At 44.1% G+C, this 23,179-nt stretch overlaps 1 protein-coding gene and 1 non-coding gene across 2 annotated transcripts in view; both read right to left on the bottom strand.

The window, feature by feature from the left end:
- LOC126295266 (uncharacterized) overlaps positions 1-23,179 on the bottom strand; it is a 710,311-nt gene that overhangs the window by 183,308 nt on the left and 503,824 nt on the right. Inside the window, exons 55-57 of the mRNA XM_049987689.1 lie at positions 22,377-22,656; positions 17,183-17,340; positions 12,833-13,094 (exon numbers count right to left, since the gene is read on the bottom strand). Coding sequence (XP_049843646.1) covers positions 12,833-13,094; positions 17,183-17,340; positions 22,377-22,656 — 700 coding nt within the window. The remainder of the gene's footprint in view (positions 1-12,832; positions 13,095-17,182; positions 17,341-22,376; positions 22,657-23,179) is intronic.
- On the bottom strand, positions 3,469-3,543 carry Trnal-caa (transfer RNA leucine (anticodon CAA)). Its single transcript has one exon. It is a non-coding gene; the product is annotated as a tRNA-Leu (tRNA).

Genomic DNA, 23,179 nt, shown 5'->3' with positions numbered 1-23,179 from the left:
CGCATGCCAACAGAATGTTTTTGGAGTCAGAGGGGAAAACTGTTGACTGAAATTTCGCAAGAAGATCACGTCACAACGAAAATCGCCTTTGTTTTAACATATCACATCTGTGGCACTATCTCCCCTATTTTGCGATAATACAAAACGAGCTGCCCTTCTTTGTACTTTTGTGATATCATCTGTCAGTCCCACCTGATGTGGATCCCACACCGCACAGCAGTACTCCAGAATAGGGCGGACAAGCGGGGTGTAATCACTCTCTTTAGTAGACCTGTTGCACCTTCTAAGTGTTCTGCCAATGAATCGGAGACTTTGGTTTGCTCTACCCCCACATTATCTGTGAGGTCGTTACAAATTTGGTTACTTGTAATTGTAATCCCTAAGTATTTAGTTGAATTTGCTGCCTTCAGATTTGTGTGACCTATCGCGGAATCGAACTTTAGCGGACTTCTTTTAGTACTCGTGTGAATAACTTCACACTTTCCTTTATTCAGGGCCAATTGCCACTATTCACACCATACATCTACATCATTTTGTAGCTCATTTTGGTCATCTGGTGACAGCATCATCTGCAAGCAATCTAAGAGGGCTACTCAGATTGTCTTCAGTAAAATGATACAATTAATAGTTTAGTTCGATTGTCAAGTATAACCTCTACCCATACTAATTTGCAAGAACTATTTATTTCAATTTCGCTACAAGGTAAACTACTTCTGAAAGCAATAAATACTCCTCCACCAACTGTATTTAATCTATCCTTTCTGAATACTGATAGGAGGTTTGAAAAAATTTCGGCTGAACTCGTTTCCTTTTTTTAACAAACTTTCCACACCTATAGCTCTTTGAGCTTCAGTGCTTTCTATTAGGGCTTGGAGCTCTGGTTCTTTCCAAACACAGCTACGACAATTTACAGCTACAATACAGATCATTTCTACAACTACCTTACTATGTTATACCAGCCGCCTTTTAGACAGATGCTCTTTCTGTGGTTTCCCGAGACCCTCTAACCTAAAAAACCGCCCAGTGCCTTCCACACAGTCCCCGCTACCCGTGTAGCCACCTCCTGTGTGTAGAGGACTCCTGACCTATTAACCGGAACCTGGAAACCAACCACCTAATGGTGCAAGTCAAGGAATCTGCAGCGTACACAGTCACAGAACCACCTGAGCCTCTGATTCAGACACTCTACCCGGCCATGAACCAAAGGATCACAGTCAGTTTCATCGACGATGCTGCAGATGGTGAGTTCCACCTTAATCTCACAAGCAAGACGGACAGTCGTTACCATTTCCGCTAGCCGCCCGAAACCAGAGAGAATCTCCTCTGGTCCCCAGCGACACACGTCATTGGTACCGACGTGAGCCGCCGCCTGCATCCTGTACTGTTCATGGCATCCAGAAGCATCCTTTCCAAATCTGGAACTACTCCCCCGGTATGCACACGGAGTGCACACTGGTTTCCTTCCCCTACTTGGGAGCCATGTTCCTAAGGGGCCCCATTACCCACCTAACATTCGGGCTCCCAACTACCAGCAAACCCATCCTCTGAACCTGCGGGCCGAGAAGTTTCCTACGGAACAAGGGGGAAGACTGCATCTGGCTCAGAGACTGTCAGCCACAGATAACGCCTGAAATCTGTTCGTTGAACGAAACGGGGAGGCACTACGATCAGTCCCTTGGAATGTCTTTCGCTGCCTGCCTGACTTTGGAATGATCTCCCACACGACCACAGGTGAGGGATCAACCTCAGTGCAGGCAGTACCCAGAGCAGCCGTAACATTGGACCGATTGGGAGACACATGGGACGTGCTCAACGTCCCTCGCATCCCCGCGTCCGACGCCCCCACAGTGATGCCCCTCGAGCTGTGTGGCAGAAGACACCACCACCTAAGGCTGTGAGTGAAGAGTCACCAACTCAGCTCACACACAGCGCAGCTGCACGAAAAACTAAGCTTTCCCACATCATAATGGCATTTTTTGAATATTTTACACTTTAAGATGCATCACACAAATGAGCCAATAAAATTTGAAATAATAACATAAATGTCTGGACTTCTGAGCTTTCTAAGTTCTTGTACGTGGCTGGTCCTGAAAGAGTTAAGTTTTAAATGAGAGTCAAATGCTCTGTGATTTAAGAAATTCATCACAATTTCTCACACAACATAATTCATCTCACGTAGAGGAAATTTATTTTGAAAGTAATGCTTTTCGAACCACTATTCGCAATATTTTCCTGCAACTTGTTAGAAATAGGTTCCTTTGAGCAGTTGCTAGAGAGTGCCAGAAAACAAGCATTACTGCGTGTGCACAACTACGATAATGTAGGAAGCCCATATGTTCCTAGGTATAAAGCATTAGCGATGTTACATTACGTCTTAAAAGAAACAGAACATCAGAGGATACTCCAAGAGCATCCGAATTTCATAAACCATACTGAAATGCACAATTTGGCTTGAACCGCACATTCATATGTCCATTTTCACAATGAAGTAGTCACCAAAATGTTATTAAGATTTTGAGGGTGGTTTTCGGAATGCAAACTTTTTTGGTGTACCAGTACAGCCCTGTATTACGTCATGTCCGGTTCTTCATTACACATGCCAGAAGATGAAAATGTGCACTTGAAATTCAACACACAGTTGAAACTAGCCAATAGTGTGGAATGAAACATTTCGTTTCAATAAATTGATTGCCTTAACAGGAAAGATGAATAAGAGGCAAATTGCTTTAGCAAATCGACAAAAATTACTTCGTTGTTCACACTCGACTGCCAAAAATGTGGAAATAAAATGAAATCACAAAACTGAAACTAATAGCATATTTTAGACTTCCGTGATTATGTGAATGTGTTAATGTGTTTTAGTTCACTGGATTCCTTCAGGCCACAGGAATCCGTTTTGTTTTCATTTTATGTGAGAGCTGTAAATGAAGAGGAAATGGCTAAATCACTAAACGTAGACACAGGTCACACGGAGAATGACCCCCTTCCCCAATACAACCCAGACTGTTCAGCACATGGGCAAATCTGGTAGCTCGGACATGCCAGAAAAAATTTTCCGGGTAGCATCTGGCTGCTCGTTGCTACTGTCGATACAGTAACAACCGTACTTCAAGTAGCTAGATGCAGCGGGATGAACTGCCGATATGCAACTCGATTGCGTATGCGCACAAACTGCTGGCAACTGCTCGAATGGACCTAACGGAACCATTTGATTAAATTAAGAAACTAATGGAAACAGTTGTGAAATTGTGATCATCGGTAGCAGTTCGTCTTTATCAAGTCTTAGATAGTCTTCACTCGAAAGCATTTGCTGTTGGCAGGCGGTTGTGTGTACAGTGAGTTTTGTTCTTGTAAACGACGCATTCCTTTTGCAACTTTTTTCTCATTTATGTTTTGTCCCTGTAGTATTATTCTGCAGTAGCAGGAAACAGTAACAGTCTCTGAAACTTCCTGGCAGATTAAAACTGTGTGCCGGACCGAGACTCGAACTCGGAACCTTTGCCTTTTGGGGACAAGTGCTCTACCAACTGAGCTACCCAAGCACGACTCACACCCCGTCCTCACAGCTTTACTTCTGCCAGCATCTCGTCTCCTACCTTCCACACTTTACAGAAGCTCTCCTGCAAGGTTCGCAGGAGAGCGTAAAGTTTGGAAGGTAGGAGAGGTTCGCAGGAGAGCTTCTGTAAAGTTTGGAAGGTACGAGACGAGGTACTGGCAGAAGTAAAAGCTGTGAGGACGGGGTGTGAGGCATGCCTGGGTAGCTCAGTCAGTAGAGCACTTGCCCACGAAAGGCAAATGTCCTGAGTTCGAGTCTCGGTCTGGCGCACAGTTTTAATCTGCCAGGAAGTTTCATATCAGCGCACACTTCACTGTAGAGTGAAAATTTCGTTCTAGTAATAGTCTTTGTTAGAATAGCAGTTTTTACCTGTCACAACTGAAAAAAATTTACTCAAAAATCAGACACTGAAAAATTTACAGAATTCTAACAAATTCCCAGGTTTTTCCGGTTTTGTCCCAGATGAAAAAAATCTCGAGTTTTTCCTGGATTTCTCAGTTGTCACAGGGCGGATACACGCTGTTGTTATATTCAGCTGCATGCTGTGCCACAGGGCGGTCTACTCTGTTCTCGGCAACAATGTGGATGCGGCTGTTCACTCTGGTGGACAGCTGGTCGGTAGTCGTACCAGTATAAAAGGCTGTGCAGTGTTTGCAGCAGAGTTGGTATATGACGAGGCTGTTTTCACGGATGGTCTGACTTCTGATGTATTAGGATAAGTCTGTGATAAAATTTGAAAATAGGATATGCAGAGTGGGTGGATAAGGCAGGCCGTGGCAGATACGCCATCCCCAGGTGGCCGTGTCGTACAGAAGGGGTGTGGAAAGTACAGCAACTGCCAAAATGAAGGTAGTGTCGGTGGCTGGCAGGTTTAATGAGGACAGAGGTGTGGACAGAGCTGTCAGAAAGGAGGAGGTGAGTGACCAGCAAGGTGGCATTTTAGGTTGAGGAGAACAGGTGAAATCGATGGGAGAGAAGGGGTTGAGGTTGTGAAAGAATGAAAATATAGTATTTTGGGCCCCGAGGCCAGATCATGAAGATACGATCAATGAACCTGAACCAGACTGTGGATTGAGAATTTTGAGAGGCTACGAAGTACCAGTCTTTTGAATTTTACCCTTTTGTGCTCCACATCTTCATCCTGAAGGCCGAGTGTTTGATGCTGGCTATTCAGCAGCTCTGCAATTTGGATTCTGACACTCTTGTCAAATAATATTTTCTTGCCTTTCTTATGATTCCTTATAACAGCCACACCCACCCCATTCAACCAAGCACATTCTCAAACTCACTGAAGCCCTACAAAACATTATTGACTTAAAAAGTTAAGGTCTTTAAATTACTAGGTCTATGGCACTGCCCTAACTGCCTGGTCAAAGTTACTTTCATACAAGACAACGAGAACAATCTCACACGAATCCCTGCCTCTGACACCAGTTCTAAACATGTGACTCTCCCATTCTACAGCTGAAAAGTTGAAGTCCACCCTTACTACAAGGTGTACAACTTCGCTTCTGCCGTTTTTCCCCGACATCTGAGGCTTTAATGAAACAAACTGGTTACACATGTATCATTCAAAGTATTTTCCATCGCTGGCCACTACTTTCTCCCATCTTTCGGGCAGTGTACAAATCCCGCGTCAAAAAAATTGTTCATCTTTTGAAGAAATCCACAAATTGATCCAATTTCTGACTTCTTTGTGAGATCGGAATAGTTTGCCAGCCAGGCCATGTGCCATTGATCTAAACAGGTGGCAGTCAGAGGGGGCGATGTCTGGAGAATATGGTGGGTGGCGTAGGACATCCCAGTTTAACATTTCCAAGTAATGTACATTTTGACCTGTTTTGCAAGGTGGGGTCGAGTGTTGTCGTGCTGCAAAATCACTTTATCGTGCCTCTCACTGTATTGTGGCCGTCTGTCTTTTAATGCTCAGCTCAAATGCATTAATTGCGTTTGATAACAAGCACCTGTGATTGTTTCACTTCTCACCGTACACAATGCAGAGCTGCTCCCACCAAACGCAGAACACGATCTCAGAGCCGTGAATATTCGGTCTGGCTGACGACATGGAAGCACAGCCGGGATATCTCCACTTTTTTTTGCATTTAGGGTTATCGTAATGAACCAATTTTTCGTCCCCAGTCACAATGTGATGCACAAGATTCCTTCTATTTTTGCTGCTGCAGCAACTGTTCACAAACAAAAAAAAAAAAAAACGCTATTAAATGTCTCCCTGTTTCAGCTCACACGGGACCCGAGTTCCTTCTTTCTGAATTATGCCCATAGCCTCGAGACATTTTGAAGTGGCTCGCTGTGTCACTCCCACTAATCGTGCCAATTCTTCTCGAATTTGATGCGACTCTTGACTCAGCAATATCTCCAATTCTGCATCTTCGAAAACATTCTCTCTTCCACCACAATTCCGGTCTACAACATTAAAATCACCGTTCTTGAAGTGCTGAAACCACTCACGACACGTTCTTTGACTAATAGGGTCCTTACCCGTAAGTACTTGGGAGCATTCGATGAGACTCGGCCGCTGTTTTCTTCATATTGCAACAAAACCTCAACACCGCCTGCAAATGGTGAGAATTTGTAAACTGACATTTTCAATCGAGAACAACTTTATGATGCAGACACAAATCGACTAATGTTTGAATAAGGTCCAAGCTAACTGCCTGATGTCTGTGATATGTTTCTTTCAACCGCTACTAACTGTTTTAGCCACCTATCGGCAAATGGCGGAAGCGAAGGAGTACACCTCGTACAATAGCAGGATCTGGAAACTTACTCGTGATATTCTCCAAGCTTGCTGTGATGCTGCCTAGCATTACAACACATAAGACAGGTGGTCTCTAAAGGCATCCAATCGCTACATTTTACCCACCTTGGATCATTAAGTGCACTCATTCAGAATCTGTTGTATCCTCACCAGACACCACACAGTCCTTTACAACAATTAAATATGGCACCACCATTGGCACCTAGGATAGTTGTGCTGCTTGCATTCCAGTCTGAATTTAGGATTTCACTGCTATTCATTTCCAGTTGCAGCCATCTGCCTTCTCCTAATACTATGTCGGAATCATTTCCTTACATAAGTGATACTAATTCTGCACTCATACCGTGCTTTCTTTTTGGAATCAGCAAAGACCAAATGTCTCTTCTGAGAGTGATGTCACTGACCTATCTTAAATTATAGCAGGCAATTCAATTCATACTATACCTAAGGAGGGGTTCTACTAAGCAAAAAGAAATCATTGTGTACACAACATGTATTCTGCTGAATGAGATTTTCACTCTGCAGCAGAGTGTGCGCCGATATGAAACTTCCCGGCAAATTAAAACTGTGGCAAATTAAAACAGCGCACACTCCGCTGCAGAGTGAAAATCTCATTCTGGAAACATCCCCGGGCTGTGGCTAAGCCATGTCTCCGCAGTATCCTTTCTTTCAGGAGTGCTAGTTCTGCAAGGTTCGCAGAAGAGCTTCTGTAAAGTTTGGAAGGAAGGAGACGGATACTGACAGAAGTAAAGCTGTGAGTACCGGGCGTGAGTCGTACTTCGGTAGCTCAGTTGGTAGAGCACTTGCCCGCGAAAGGCAAAGGTCCCGAGTTCGAGTCTCGGTCGGGCACACAGTTTTAATTTGCCAGGAAGTTTCATGTATTCTGCTACTGAAGTAGCTATGTAGTGTACACTTGCTGGGGGGAAGGGGATATTCTACAAGTCTCCATCCAATAATGGACATCAAGAATTCACATCTGGATAATCAGATAATCACGGACCTGGCTAAGCTCCTGCTTTACACCTTCCACTCAGCTCCGGAAAAGATGACTGTAATCGATTCTGGATTCGTGTCGTATCAGTCCTTTCTTTTTTTCCAGTCAGTGTTTTCCCTGTATTTCTTTACTTGCTAATTCACAGACCACCTCATTTCTGGTCTTATCAGTACAGTTTATTCTCAGTGTCCATCTGTAAAATCAACACTCACTCCACAAGCCACCATATGGCAGAGGGTTCACAGTATTGCTACAATCATTCCATTTTCTGTTCCGCTAGTGAAAGGAGTGTGTCTACAATTGTCCTATTTTGTATTACGTCATCTTTGCAGTCATTCTGCACAATTTCCGTTGGCAGCAACAGAATTGTTCTGCGATCAGGTACGAATGACAGTTCCCTGAATTTTCTGAACAGTGTTTCATGAAAAGAAAGTTGTTTTCCCTCCAGAGATTCCGATTTCAGCTCACGATGCATCCCCATAATACTCGCGTGTCGATGGAACCTACGAATAACAAATTGAGCTGCACATCTCTCAGTTGCTTGGAAATCTACCCTTAATCCCCAAATCACTTGAGCAGTACTTAAGAATGAGTGTCACTGCTGCTCCATATGAAACCACCTTTACAGATGAGCTACACTTTCCTCATATCACTTCTGAAGTGTTTTGATTCTCTTCTTTCCCACTTTTTCACTTCCATGTCATTCTCAGCTCCAAAGACATTTCTGAGAAATTTGTTCTTCAAATTAAGGTCTTCTCATCATACTGACAAACCTCTTTAACGCGGTATTTCCTACTGTGCACATCTGATGAACGTCTAAGTCTCATGTTGTGCACTTCTGTATGCTGATATATAGGTACTCACTTTCCAAGAGAAAAACTAATGTTGCAATTTTTTTGTTTCCATTTCTGTGTGTGTGCGTGTGTGTGCGCTCTTTGACAGGCACTTCACAGAGCGGACAGTGCCAGTCGTTGCCTACCAGTCGTAACAAATAGCCACCACCTGCCAATATCGACTAGTTGCCTCGAGGAACAAAAGCTGATCCAGCAGCGCAACTGAAAACCGTACATTTATCATTCGTACTGCTCGTGAAGCACGATTCAAATACTTTCGTCTGTGTCACAACTAAAGTGCTTGTGTGACGTTACGTATCCTGTGCTGCAGTCGGCTCACAAAAGTGAAACGAGCACATACTGTCCTCATCTATGAGTATGAGAAGCAGTATTTGATGGTATCTGTACTTACACCTCTGTGCTACAAAAATATACAGTTCAATTGAAGCAAATCATTTAAGATCTCTGAAAATGTGTCATCCTTGTACGATTTGTCATACAAAAAAGGCACAAAATGTAACAATGATAATGAAAACTGTTACTGCAATGAAATGTATTGCAAGTAACATATTTTTGATAGACATCAAACGTACAGCTAGACTTCTTTATTTAGGAAATGAATATCGTTTTAGGAATACATCTATATCTAGGCCTGGAGAAAAAGCATTCAATTTCACCACTCAATAAATAGCAGTTACCAACATTATTAACCTGCTGCCTTCACATCTATCACTTTTTTTTTTAAATGGAACAGGAAAATGTCAGACTTTGTGACACTTCATAGAAACTGCCAGTTTCACAATATGTTGCTAAAACTGCGAATTTTGCATTTATGATAAATGAACAATTTTCCTGTCCTTATTCACAGCTCACAGTGATTGATTCAACTAGCCCTCAAGATATTTACCATGTATGCAATTTACTTTATACTGACATCAAGACTAGCAATAGTTTTTATATACACCACAATCTGCAAAAACTAGTAACTTGTACATCATGTCACGTTTTATCATCCTTTGCGGGAAAGGGCCGGTAGACAGGCACAATGAACAAAACACACAAACACACACACAGAATTACTAGCTTTCGCAACCGATGGTTGCTTCTTCAGGAAAGAAGGAAGGACAGGGAAAGACGAAAGGATGTGGGTTTTAAGGGAGAGGGTAAGGAGTCATTCCAATCCTGGGAGCGGAAAGCGGAAAGACTTCCCTTAGGGGGAAAATAGGACAGGTGTACACTCTCGCACACACACACACACACACACATATCCATCCGCACATACACAGACACAACCAGACATATTTAAAGGCCTGTTCATTGTGCCTGTCTGCCAGCGCTTTCCCGCTTGGGGGGGGGGGGGGGGGGCACAGCTTCACTAAATGTGAGGGTTTTCATCAGTAAACAGAGAAAAAAAAATTTTTATTGCTCAGGAGAAGTTGAAATAGGAATGTAGATGACGATGATGCAGATATCTCACAGCAGCCAGCTTTATTTTGGAGTACCTCCAACACTATCATCTGCTATCCGAAACCCTGAAATTACAACAAATTTGAGTTACCAATTGATTATCAAGGGGTCACACATAGTAGGGGCAAATGTCTTCACATACGTGGCTGACATGATTCCAATACTAATGTGTATCTTCATAAGTACTTATCTTTCTTCTAATTTACCATCCAAACACTTCACTAGATGTCAGCTCAGTTACATAGGCTGCTTCTATCCTATATAAAATTTTAGACCATATTTACAAAAAGCTTGGAATATTAGAGCGTCCACAGAACGCTTAATTGAGCTCTTTCTCTTTAAGGATGGCAGGTCAAGATATAGTTATTTATATTACTACCTCGGTAACTCTCTTCAGACCCACTTGGGCAACAAACACATACACTTCTACAATTGCACCTACTCTGTCTTATGTACAAAAACTGTTGCGAAATCCTACAATTGCACTGTTGGTCTGTACCTTAATCATCACAGAAATGTTGCAGTGGGGACCATCAAATGTCATTTTCCATGGTTTCATTTTGAAGTTGCCCACAGCATTCCTCTGGCTGCTTTTTAATAACTTGCCTGCTTTCAAGAGGAGTTAAGGCAGCTTAAAGCTACGCAGCCATACCTGGGGATAAGCATACACCATTCACTGAAACATTCAAAGACTGATATTGTTTCTGGCACAGATATTATGTCAGTTGAACTACAACTGTAAACAACAGATGGCCATGTGACCAGTCAATTGTGAGCAGGCAGTGTTAAAAAGTGGACAAATAGTTGTAATGCATGAACATTGGTGTCACAAACTGCAGTGGAACAACATCTCTGGCTTAAATGTTCAAGGCATTCCTCAGATTGTTTTGAAGGAGAGAGGAGAGTGTGCAAAGTTTGCCTCACACACCTCGATTCCAAACGTAAACTACAGTGCATTGACATCTGCCAAAACTTAACTGAAATGCAAAATGAGAAGTTTTTTTTCTGCGAATATTAGCACAGATGATGAAACTGCTGTTATCAATACGAACCCACTACAAAATGAAAAAAAGTGCAGAAATCCACATTAGGAGTCAACACTGTGATGACGCAGCCGACATATGTACACTGTGTGATGGAAAGTATACGGACACCACCAAAAACATACATTCTTCATATTAGGTGCATCGTGCAGTCACCTATTGCCAAGTACTCCATGTCATGACCTCAGTAGTCATCAGACATCGTGAGAGAGCAGAATGAAGCACTCAGCATAGCTTACGGACTTTGAACGCGGTCAGGTGATTGCACGTCACTCATCTCATACGCCTGTGAGTGAGATTTCCATATTCCTAAACATCCCTAGGTCCATTGTTTCTGATGCGTTAGTGAAGTGAAAACGTGAAGGGACACGTACAGCACAAAAGCGTGCAGGCCGACCTCGTCTGTTGACTGACAGAGACCGCCAACAGTTGAAGAGCGTTGTAATGTGTAATAAGCAGACATCTATTCATATAATCACACAAGAATTCCAAACTGCATCAGCATCCACTGCAAGTACTGTGGCAGTTAGGCGGGAGGTGACAAAACTTTGACTTCACAGTCGAGTGGCTGCTCAAAAGGCCACACGTCACGCCGGTAAATGACAAACGACACCTCACTCGGTGTAAGGAGCGTAAATATTGGACTGTTGAATAGTGGAAAACTGTTGTGTGGGGTGACAAATCACAGTACACAATGTGGCGATCTGATGGTAGGGCGTGGGTATGGCGAATGACTGGTGAACATTATCTGATAGCGTGTGTAGTGCCGACAGTAAAATTCTGAGGCGGCGGTGTTATGGTGTGGTCGTGTTTTCCATGGAGGGGCTTCCTCCCCTTGTTGTTTTGCATGGCACTATCACAGCACAGGCCTACATTGATGTTTTAAGCACCTTCTTGCTTCTGACTGTTGAAGAGCAATTCGGGTATGGCAACTGTTTCTTTCAATACGATCGATCACCTGTTCATAATGCATAGCCTGTGGCGGAGTGGTTACATGATAGCAACATCCCTGTAATGGACTGGCCTGCACAGAGTCCTGACCTGAATCCTATAGAAGACTTTTGGGACGTTTTGGAACGCCGACTTCGTGCCAAGCCTCACCGACCAACATCGATACCTCTCCTCAGTGCAGCACTCAGTGAAGAATGGGCTGCTATTCCCCAAGAAAGCTTCCAGGACCTGACTGAACGTATGCCTGTGAGAGTGGAAGCTGTTATCAAGGCTAAGAGTGGGCCAACACCATACTGAGTTCCAGCATTACCGATTGAGGGCTCCACAAACTTTTAAGTCATTTTCAGCCGGGTGTCCAGGTACTTTCGATCACATTTTGTACCGATCTGATGAGCGATTTGATCGACGCACCCGTAGTAGAATGTTTGTGATAATTTCTCATGGACATATGAATAATCTGTGTCTTGTACTCAAGTTGGAAGTTGGAGATGAGGGTGGAGGGTTGGGGCGGGGATAGTATACTGCACATAAAAAGCATTAACGCCAACGAAGAGTAGCACTCGACAGTGAGAGTTTTGTTTTCCACTCCGTTGTCTAGCCTCATCGGACACAATTTTTTGTCGCACTATTATACCACATTCTCGAATCTGACTACTAGGCATCAATGTTGCGTAGTACCTTCACCTAAGGAAGCTCGTCTTAACTCTGTGTCAAACTGTAGAAGTAATATTGACGGAAAGTTTGTAATTATTACGCTCAAGTTAATAGGTGACAAATGGCTGGTTCTTTGTGCACAGTCCTTTCTGGGGAAGAGACTGTTGAGCTTTTAGAGGAATGTCCAAGTGAAAATGAGAATGACAGTGACTTAGATGACATCGATTTTGATGTGAAAGTGAATCATTTCAAAGCAATTAAGTGAAATGACAATGGAAACAGCGCCATACACCGTCAGGTGGCTTGCGGAGTATGGATGTAGATGTAGATGTAGATGTAGATTTAAATAAGAGCACACGAAGACAAACTGTGTATGCATTACACAGTGCAAAGAATTAAAAGCCTCATCTTAACTATTCTGAAGTTTTCACTAGTCCTGTCTGGAACCTGTGTGGACCGATAGCAAATAAAGAATTTTAATGAACCTCAGACTAATAAAAATGCGAGTTTTCCGGGGACACAGTCACATTATAAGGATCCGAATCGTTCTTGTACCTGGTACAGTGCGGAGGTGCGGGGGGAGGCTCCGTGCCACTTCCTGCAGCACCGGCTCCGCTGCCGCCAGCTTCCGACTCCGGCAGGCGCTGCTGCTCCTCCGACAGGCCGGTGTGGCGTCGCCAGGTGCGATGCTTCCGCAGGCTGCGGCGAGTCGGCACTCGGCGTGCGGCGACCGCAGCCGTCGGGCCACCGAAGAACGTCCGTTTGACGTGCTGGCGGCGTAATCTGCCCATCTCCATTATGTCCTCGTACTGCCGATCTGCAACCGATACACACGATAAATGTTCGGTGCCCGGGTCATCCGAGAACACGTAAGGACATTCGCCTTCATCAAATGTGAAGTCTCGCAGGTTATCGGCCCAACCACGGCACTGCGTCATCGTACAGTTTCAAATAGTTTGCTACTCGTCGTCTTCGGGTAGAGTGTAGGATAAATGTCCAGTTCGCTCCTTTATAACCACTTCACTGTACACTCCTCTGCTGGGGCTCAGCAGGCAGGCCAAACACGTGATAAACCCTCTGTCCCCCCCCCCCCCCCCCATCCCCCTCCAAGATATCGCTGGTCGAAGGTGGAGTGCCTCCAGTAGGGTGGAGGAGATCTGGGTGTCGATCCGGTGACAGCCGTCTTTCTTGGCCACTTCCTCTGTTACATTCTCGTGGGAGAATTCCTGATGTATTTTTGCTAACAACACATCCCACACACTTCTCAGTAGGAAACCACTGTAACATTTGACAAGATTGTTCTCGCATTCACACTGACACTTTGGCGATTGATTCCCAGAGCCTGCAAGCATGGCACAGCACTTTGTTTTTCCAAAAATAAACACGCGGCCTTTACTGTCGCTACACTTTGCCACTGAGGTCTCGAACAGACGAGGTACCGTGCCGCACCGATAACGATTTGCAATGCAATTCGGTTGGCAAAGAGGCAGCAGAAACACGAGCACGTGTTAATCTCGTCAACCAGAATAGTTGAGCTCTGCACGAGATGTGGCATTAGAAACAATAATTAGGAACAACACGGTACTGCGGAGGTAGCAGGTCGGAAGAGACAGGCAGTGTCAGCACTCGACCCACAGACGCCCTCCACAACTGGGCACCTCACGCCCTCCCCTCCCCTCCACGTGCCTCACCACTTCTCCTCCAGAAGCGAGTGACTGGCCCAAATATTGAGCTCTCAGTACAGGAGTATGCCGTCTAGCAGCTGTAAAGGAACACACTGGACACGAATCTGACACTTCGCCTGAAGATGACGAGTAGGGAACTCGTCAGAAGGTAGCGATAACATGACACCGGGACTCGACTCGTGAAAAGAGAAAATTTTCTCGACTGAATTCAATGAGAAAGTCTGAATTACCATCTTGACAGGTTGTTAGTCTGCATTATGTTCTTCTTAAGTCTGGTTTACATTGGACTGAAGGAAGTGAACACAAGCAAATGAGCATTCCCAGACAATTCATCAGCGTGCACAAGCATTCGCTTGTACCTGTGAACGAGTGTTTACACTAGACAAAAATGATATAGAAAGTGGATAACAAGAATAGCTTATGAATACTGCGTTAAACTTTTTTGGTGCTTATAATTGGCACACAGCATTACAGACACAAAGCAAAATGTTGATATGCAGAGAGTATTATTTTGCGTGGAAAATGCACTGTTTTTGAGAATGTAAACAAAAAGACTTATAAAACGAACAATTTAGGTCTTAATATATAGCGGAGGTGCTGAGCCACAATAGGCACAATAATAAGATTCACACAATCATAACTTTTAGCCATTAAGGCCTTTGTCAGCAGTAGACAAACACACACACACACACACACACACACACACACACACACACACACACACACACACACGTGCAACTTGCACACACATGTGCAGTCTCAGAGAGCTGAAACTACACTGCCATCAGCAGCACAAGTGCACGATAGGAGTGGCGACAGGGTGGGGGTGAGGAGGAGGCTGGGGTGAGGAATGGGAGTGACAGTATGGTGGGACCGGTGGACAGTGAAGTGTTGCAGTTCAGACGGAGGGTAGGAGTGAAGGGGAGGGGGGAGGGGGAAAGGAGAAAAATAAAAGAAATAAAAATAAATTAATAGACTGGGTGTGGCGGTGATGGAATGGGAACAGGGAGGGGGCTGGATGGGTGAGGACAGTGACGAACAAAGGTCGAGGCCGGGAGGGTTACGGGAACGTAGGATATATTGCAGGGAAAGTTCCCACCTGCGCAATTCAGAAAAGTTTGTGTTGGTGGTAAGGATCCCTATGGCACAGGCTGTGAAGCAGTCATTGAGATCAGGGATATCATGTTTGGCAGTGTGTTCAGCAACAGGGTGGTCCACTTGTTTTTTGGCCACAGTTTGTTGGTTGTCCTGCCTGCATAGAATGCAGCACAGTGGTTGCAGCTTAGCTTGTAAATATCACGACTGGTTTCACAGGTAGCCCTGCCTTTGATGGGATAGGTGACGTTAGTGACTGGACTGGAGTAGGTGGTGGTAGGTGGATGTATGGGACAGGTCTCGCATCTAGGTCTGTTACAGGGGTATGAGCCACGAGGTAAGGGGTTGGGAGCAGGGGTTGTGTAAGGTTGGAGGTGTATGTTGTGTAGGTTTGGTGGGCAGTGGACTACCGCAGTAAGAGGGATGGGAAGGATAGTGGGTAGGACATTTCTCATTTCAGGGCACGACGAGAGGTAATCTAAACCCTGGCAGAGAATGTAGTTCAGTTTCACCAGTCCCAGACGGTACTGAGTTATGAGGAGAATGCTCCTCTGTGGCCGGACTGTGGGACTTTGGGAGGTGGTGGGAGACTGGGAAGGTAAGGCACGGGAGATTTGCTTTTGTACAAGGATGGGAGGATAACTACGGTCAGTGAAGGCTTCAGTGAGACCCTCGGTATATTTAAAGAGGGACTGCTCGTCACTGCAGATGCGATGACCACGGGTGGCTAGGCTGTACGGAAAGGACTTCTTGGTATGAAACGGGTGGCAACTGTTGAAGTGGAAATATTGCTGGTGATTGGTAGGTTTGATATGGACAGAGGTACTGATGTAGCAATCTCTGAGGTGGAGGCCAACATCTAGAGAGGTGGCTTGTTGAGTTGAGTACGACCAGGTGAAACAAAGGGAGAGAAGTTGTTGAGGTTCTGGAGTAATGTGAATAAGGTGTCTAGATAGCAAAGATGTCATCCATAAATCTGAACCAGGTGAGGGGTTTAAGATTGTGGGTTTTTAGGAAGGATTCCTCTAGATGGCCCACGAATATGTTAGCACAGGATGGTGCCGTGCGGATGCCCACAGTCGTACTGCGTATTTGTTTGTAGGTAATGCCTTCAAAGAAGAAGTAACTGTGGGTGAGGATATAGTTGGTCATGGAGACTTAGAAGGAGGTTGTTGGTTTGAAATCCATAGGGCGTCTGGAAAGGTAAGTTTCAATAGCAGTAAGGCCAGAGGCATTAGGAATGTTACTATAAAGGGAGGTGGCAGCAATAGTGACGAGCAGGGCACTGTGTGGTAAAGGGAGAGGAACTGTGAAGAGTCTATGGAGGAAATGGTTGGTATCTTTTATGTAGGAGGATAGGTTCCGGGTAATGGGTTGGAGGTGTCTGTCTACGAGAGCAGAGATTCTCTCAGTGAGGGCACTGAACACGACAGTCTGTGCAGCGTATCAGTACGAGGCTCCCGTGTTCCTCAAGCCAACGGTTTGTCCTTTCTCGAAGTCCAAAAGATGGGAATAAGTTGATGTAACCAAAAGCCACCAGCTATTTACACCATTCTTCATCTGCAGATAAGCTTTTCCCTTTATCGTACTGAAAATAAGCCATGCACAAGGATGAAAATTTAATAAATCTAATCGACATATAGTTCAGATAAATAAACACTGGAGAATTAGTCTGATAATGTTTGGTGAAGGTGTCCACAGTATAACAGTTTCCATTGGTGTCAGTATATATAATGAGATCAGAGCAGAGTAAGGATGTCCAATTGTGGAAAAATTTGGTGATAGCTTTAGGTCAAAAATGCACCACTGTGCAGATACAGTCATAAAACGACAGCCAATCGGCGAGACCGAATCGGCTCTGTCGAACGCAGAGTCGACAGAAGCCCGGATACGACAGTACAGTGGGCACGAGTGACATTGCGGCCTGCGGCCACAGTACGTAAGGGCGAACCGGCGGGCCGCAAGGGCTCGCTACACTCGATAGTGGCCGAGGAGCAGCCAAAAGCTCGGGACATTTTAACCGCACGACGTGTCCGGAGGCCCGAGAACCTCCCATCTTTAGTTATTGGCGACGAGTGTAGGGAGAGGTAAGGAGGTAACATCTGCCTCTGGCCGAGGTACTCACTGAGCATCCAGTAGGTACTGCCCCCGTGCGACACGTTGACGAAGCACTTGCTGCGCGACAGGTTGACGCTGAACGCTCTCTGCCAGACCTCCTTGCCGAGCTCGTAGTAGGGAAAACGGCTCGTGACGTAGGCGAAGATCTCCGACAGCTTCGCCCTCCTGCCGGACAGACAAAAGTACGCAGCTCAGTTCAGATAATTTGAAGACGATCCCGAGTTGGATCTAGTGGCGGAGAGCACTTATTGGCACATTTACTATGGCTAGGAGTCAGTGCACATTATCCCTATTAACTTTGTTCAGTTAGTGAAATAAATTGCTGTTTTGTAAGTTTCCCCACTTTTGGGCTGGCGAGAAGCACTGTTGTCAGTATTGCACTGCCTAACTTTATTTATTTGTAACATTTGGGAACAACGAATTTACGACTTCCCGATACTGCAGAAGCCAAATAACACACCGAGGACGACATAATCATTTAGGCACAGGTAGAGGGGGCTCCTCTCTTGGCTAAAAGAAGTCTACTAGTATCAAACATAGGCCTAAATTTGAGGATAAAGTATGTGACAATGTACTTTTAAAGAACAGGATTGTGTAGAAGTGATTCTGGCATACAGGAAAGCTGAGAAAGAAGCGAACTGAAGCATTTGGGATGTGTCGCTACAAAAGGATGTCGAAAAGGAGATAGATTGATAAGATAAGGAACGAGGAGGTTCTCTGCAGAATCGGCAAAGAAAGGAACGAATGGAAGGCACTGAGAAGAAGAAGAAGACAAAAGATTATAGACATGCGTTAAGACATCAAGGAGTAACTTCCATGGTATTAGAGGGAGCTCTAGAGGGTACAAACTGTAGGAGAAGACAGGGATTACAAAATGTCGATGAAAAAATGAAAGTGATGGGTGCAGCTGCTATTCTGCAATGTAAAGGTTAGCGCAGGAGAGGAATCTGGTGTGGGCCACTTCCAACCACTCATAAGACTGATACAAAAATTGAAAATAACCTGTGAGACGAGTATACGAATGAACAACACATTCAGAGAAAAGTTCTCAACTACAACGAGGAAGTCCCATACAGAATATAAGGGATGGCCTCAATGAAACCTTTCAATCTGTTTATGTATACTAAGGATATTTTCCAGATCCGCTGGATGCCTACTGAAAATGAAACTGCTGAATAGTGCAGACCTTTGTAGAGAAATAATTTAATCGGATAGATAAAAAAGTCTACTCGGGAAGCAGCGGCAGATCGTACACGTAAAAACAGGTCGTAATTAGGCAAGCTTTCGGAGCCAGTGGCGCCTTCTTCGGGCAGAAGGGTCAGACGGAAAGGAAGAAGGGTGGAGGAAAAGGACTGCAGAGGTCTAGGAAAAGGTGTACGTATCGGGAAAGTCACCCAGAACTGTGGGTCGGGAGGGACTTACTGGAGAGGATAAGAAGGAAATACTAGTTGTCGACTTGCGTATCATCCTTTCTTCCACCTTTAAACTCTCTGGTTTTCAAATCTCATCTCTTGCAGTCCCTGACAATCTGTCTTTCCTTCTTATCCTCTCCGATTAGTCCCTCCTGACCTACGGTTGTGGGTGACTTTCCCGAAATCTACCCCTTTTCCTAGACCTCTCCAGTTCTTTTCCTTCACCCCTCGTCCTTTCCCTTCAACCCTTCTGCCTGGAGGAGCCACTGGCACCTAAAGCTTTCCTAATTACAATCCTCTTTCATGTGTGTTCTGTCACTGCTCGGTGATTACATTTTTTTCTATCTAATCAAATTATTTTGTCAAAAATTGATTGCTTTTGTTGCTATAAACCTTTCTGAGGAGCGTTCATGGAATTGTTACCCAAGAATAAATCACTTCCCCTCTGTTTTTCACTGACTGAATGTCACAGTTTTTGCTAAATGAGTTGTCAGCAACAAACCCCATGATGGACTACACATGGATAAGGGTTGCAGACTTATCAATCTAAGACACGTCTACAAAGGCCAGCACGTAATTCATGAACTGACACTGCCGATCTGTGCGATTGTTCTTTTTCAGGCTGAGAATATTCTTAGTGGGTGCAGAAAGCTCACCCAGATTATAACAAAATTAGTGGGCAAAAGTAAAGAAGCCTTTGTATTTCAGTGTCGGTGACAGGGCAGATTATTCGTACAGTAAACATAGAAACATTCCGTTTCTACACAAGTCTGGTATGTGGTACTTCCAAGAAAGCTATCCATTTACCCTAAGTCCTAAAACTTGAAATGGCCAATTTCACTGACTGACTGATCAACTTGGGACAGAAAATTTCCACTTTTGCAAGAGCTTCGTGTCACAAACTACATGCATTATTGTAACTAATCATCAATCTGCTCTGAAATCCACATGCTGTTGCAACTGACTGACCTTTCAAAGAGTATCATTTACACCATATCCTCATTTTGCACTGTAACACTTGTGTCATCTGCGAAGATATAAATTTTTGAGTCACATGATGTATTTATTGGCAAATCATTGATATACACCAGGTAAAGCAATGAATCTAAAACAGAACCCCCCCCCCCCCCCCCCCCCCCGACCCCATCACCTCTTATCTGAACCCAGTCAGATCCAAATCTCTTTGCCATCTGTCGACACCGAAGGATGGTTTTTTGCTTTGTACATTCCAGATCTGAAGTGAACCATTGCTCTGCTTTGTTCACTAATCCCGTAATGTCTGAACTTAACCCAAGTATTATTTGTGCCATGCACTTTGTTAAATCGAGGAAAATATGTATATGTCCAGAAATGAAGAGTCCTCAAGCGTTTAAAAATTAATACATGACATATTTTCGAAAATTTAGAAAATCAGGATGTACATGAAACATTTTTTGAACTAGTCGTTTTCATTCTCAATGTACTTTGGGAGCTGAGTGAGAAGCCTCCTGATATCTTAATCAAAAAAGCCTCCCACCCTACCTTTAGTTCATTGTTTGAGGGGAAGGCTGCAACTCATTGTTGCAACTCAAGTCCAAAATTCCTTAACACCTTAGGAGAGGTGAAAAGATTAAATCTGAAGGTGCCAGATCAGAGCTGTGCAAGGGATGCTGATGATGTTCCAGCAAATATATCTTACAGTTGCTGTGTGCCAATTCCAGGTGGAGAATCCTTATACGGTCCCAAAAGACAGAGGGCATGCTTTTTTGAACAGAAACCGTGATTTCTGAATTTTTTCACCAACTGTAAGGAGCCACTCACGTTCTGTTGGCAGTCACAATGGAGTCAATGAATTGATCACCTACCAGTTCAAAGCACTCTAAAAATTCCCACGAACGTGCGATTATGTTCATTTTGTATTGATCTGTGAGCTATTTTGGTATTCACCTGGCACAATTTTTGAAAACTTAGTGTTTCAGTAATTACTTCAAGCACAAGGTGCGGAGATTTCTGGAAATGTGTTCACATTGTCCAAAATCTATTGACGGATGCCAACGATCATTTCTCTGATCTCGTTCGCCATCTCGTCAGTCACAACTGAGGGACACCCACCCCTTTGATCACTGTGAACATCCATTCTACCAGCTTTAATCTCCCAACACCACTTTTGAATGCCTCACAATGTTTTATCACACAATCCCCTAAATAGTTCTCATTTCATTAAACAGCTGGAAATGCATATTTACCTTTCCAGAAAGAAACTGGATTACACTCCTCAGCTTACAGCTGGCAAGATTTGGAATGAAACACTCACTCATTTGAACACAGCACAAGAAAAAAGAGAATGATTTATGTTGCCGACACCTTGTCCTAACATGCAGTGTTGCAAACTAAACCAAAAATAAATAAATAATCCTTTTAATGTGGGAAGTTCAGTACTCTTACTTTCTGGACATGGCTCATACTCTCCTCAACCTACCATTAAATGCTTATTGTAGCTAATATACAAAAGGAAGGAAATTACTTTTTTTGTGGATACTCCTCTCCCGAAACCAAACTGTGATTCCGTCAACAAATTATCTGCACCGATATGTTCCCCTGCTTTCTGGTATACTGGTAGCAAAGACAGTGGCCACTAATTGTATAAGAACTTTACAAACAGTATTAATTTAGTATGTACCTGTATAGACGAGGGGAAAAGAAATATTAACAAAATCAGTGCCAACATGACATTGTGTAGCAAGAACTACACAAAAAAGAGGACTTTCTACAAAAGAGCAGAGTTGTTAACATATAATATGAAGGAATTATTTAATTGCTAGATTTAGAGACCTAGTCCACACGTGTGTGAAACGTGAGCGTTAGGGGTTTACAGGGAGTACCGAAGGTCCAGTGTGCCAATCTAATAAAGAATTACGCTGTCCTCTAACAAGTCGACAAGAAAGAACGCCCAATAAAGAACATAAAGAAGTGGAGAGATGTAACTTAAGACCTTCCTCAGAAAAGGTTGTGTACCACATTTATGCCAAGGTTGAGTTTTCAATGGAACGAAGTGGTGCATCATAAGACACATGTTACCACAGCAAGAGATCTCTTTCTTCTGTTTACTTGTCGAGCTATTCGTAGTTGTAAACTTGACCATCCTGGAAGAACGTCATATCAATGAAAATGGTGGATGTGGCCAAGATAACTTTCACTCCAAAGGATATTGGATTGCAACATAAAAGCACTGAAACATGTTTTTGTTTCAGTGCTTTTATGTTGCAATCCAATATCCTTTGGAGTGAAAGTTATCTCGGCCACATCCACCATTTTCATTGATATATGACGTTCTTCCAGGACGGTCCAGTTTACAACTATAAAATAACTGGGAGGAACATTGAAAAGTCTTATACTTCTACATCTGATTAAGACATTCCTGAAAAAACTACATCAAAAGTGTTAAGTACAAGAATGTTGTATATCATTATAACATAAAAAATTGTACATCAGAATAATACAATTGGTGCAACTATTTGTTTAAGCAATGATACTTGTGGATAATTACCTCGTTTTAACAGGATATTTTACAACAGTTACATAAAATACAGCTTTAAGTTTTTGTTTTGGGGCACAGTTTTGGCCTCGGGATTGTACTTCTGCATCGACTGGGGAAAAAAAAGAAGAGTAATGGATGTCACGATTGCATACGAATGTAAGTATGCGATACCTGAAGCTGGTTTCAATACATCCTTCACTACAAAGGTAATCCGCCAGAATGTCAAACTACGGTGAGGTATACTGAGGGTGGCGTAGTGTATTTTCACCAACCTGTGTGGCGAGTCTGCTATGGCCATTGCACTGAGCTCCGTGTACGAGAAAGGCGGCTTCTTTTCGGCAGTGCCGGCAACGCTGGGGTGCCGCTCCGCGCCCGCCCCATCGGCAGCCGCTCCCCGCGACGGTTTCCCCACTGTCGATATCACTGCCACTGCCGGCGAAGGTCGAAGTGGCTGCGTCGCTCGGAGTTGTCGCCGCCGCGTCTGACGTCGGAGAGTCGTCCCCGCAGTGGCCGTCACGAGATCGGGATGAGTGGTGGGGGGCCGGATCGGTGCTGTCAGCATCGGACACAGACAGGCTAGGCGAGGTCACGGTGGCGGTGCAGTTTCAGTGTAACAAAGACAGCGTTCAGGGGTTAAATGTTCTCCCTAACACCACAGAGAGACGAACTGAAATTTTTTCACCCACCGAGCGAAGTCGTACATTACTGAACCGTATACCATATTTACTCGAATCTAAGCCGCACTCGAATCTAAGCCGCACCTGAAAAATGAGACTCGAAATTCAAGAGGAGTGAAAAGTTTTAGGCCACACCTCCAAATCGAAACAAAGCTGGTCAATTGTAATATGAGACACAGTTTAGGTCGAATGAATGAGTATACAGCTACTGTAGTTCGGTTTGAGTCTTAAGGTTAGCAGTTAAGCTTCACCAGGTAGCCATTGCTATGTGTCAGGCACTCCGTCCATGTTTATATGGCTATCCTTCCTTTTTCATGTGCTTCGTCTGGTTTGAATCGATTGCTTATTTTTCTTTGATCTGATAAGTGCCGTTTTCTTTGTTATAGGTGTTTAAGTCA

Source organism: Schistocerca gregaria, chromosome 11 (genome assembly GCF_023897955.1).
Source record: "Schistocerca gregaria isolate iqSchGreg1 chromosome 11, iqSchGreg1.2, whole genome shotgun sequence".
Taxonomy (NCBI): Eukaryota; Metazoa; Arthropoda; class Insecta; order Orthoptera; family Acrididae; genus Schistocerca; species Schistocerca gregaria.
Note: the sequence above shows the minus strand (reverse complement) of the source record. Positions and strands in the feature narration are given on the sequence as shown.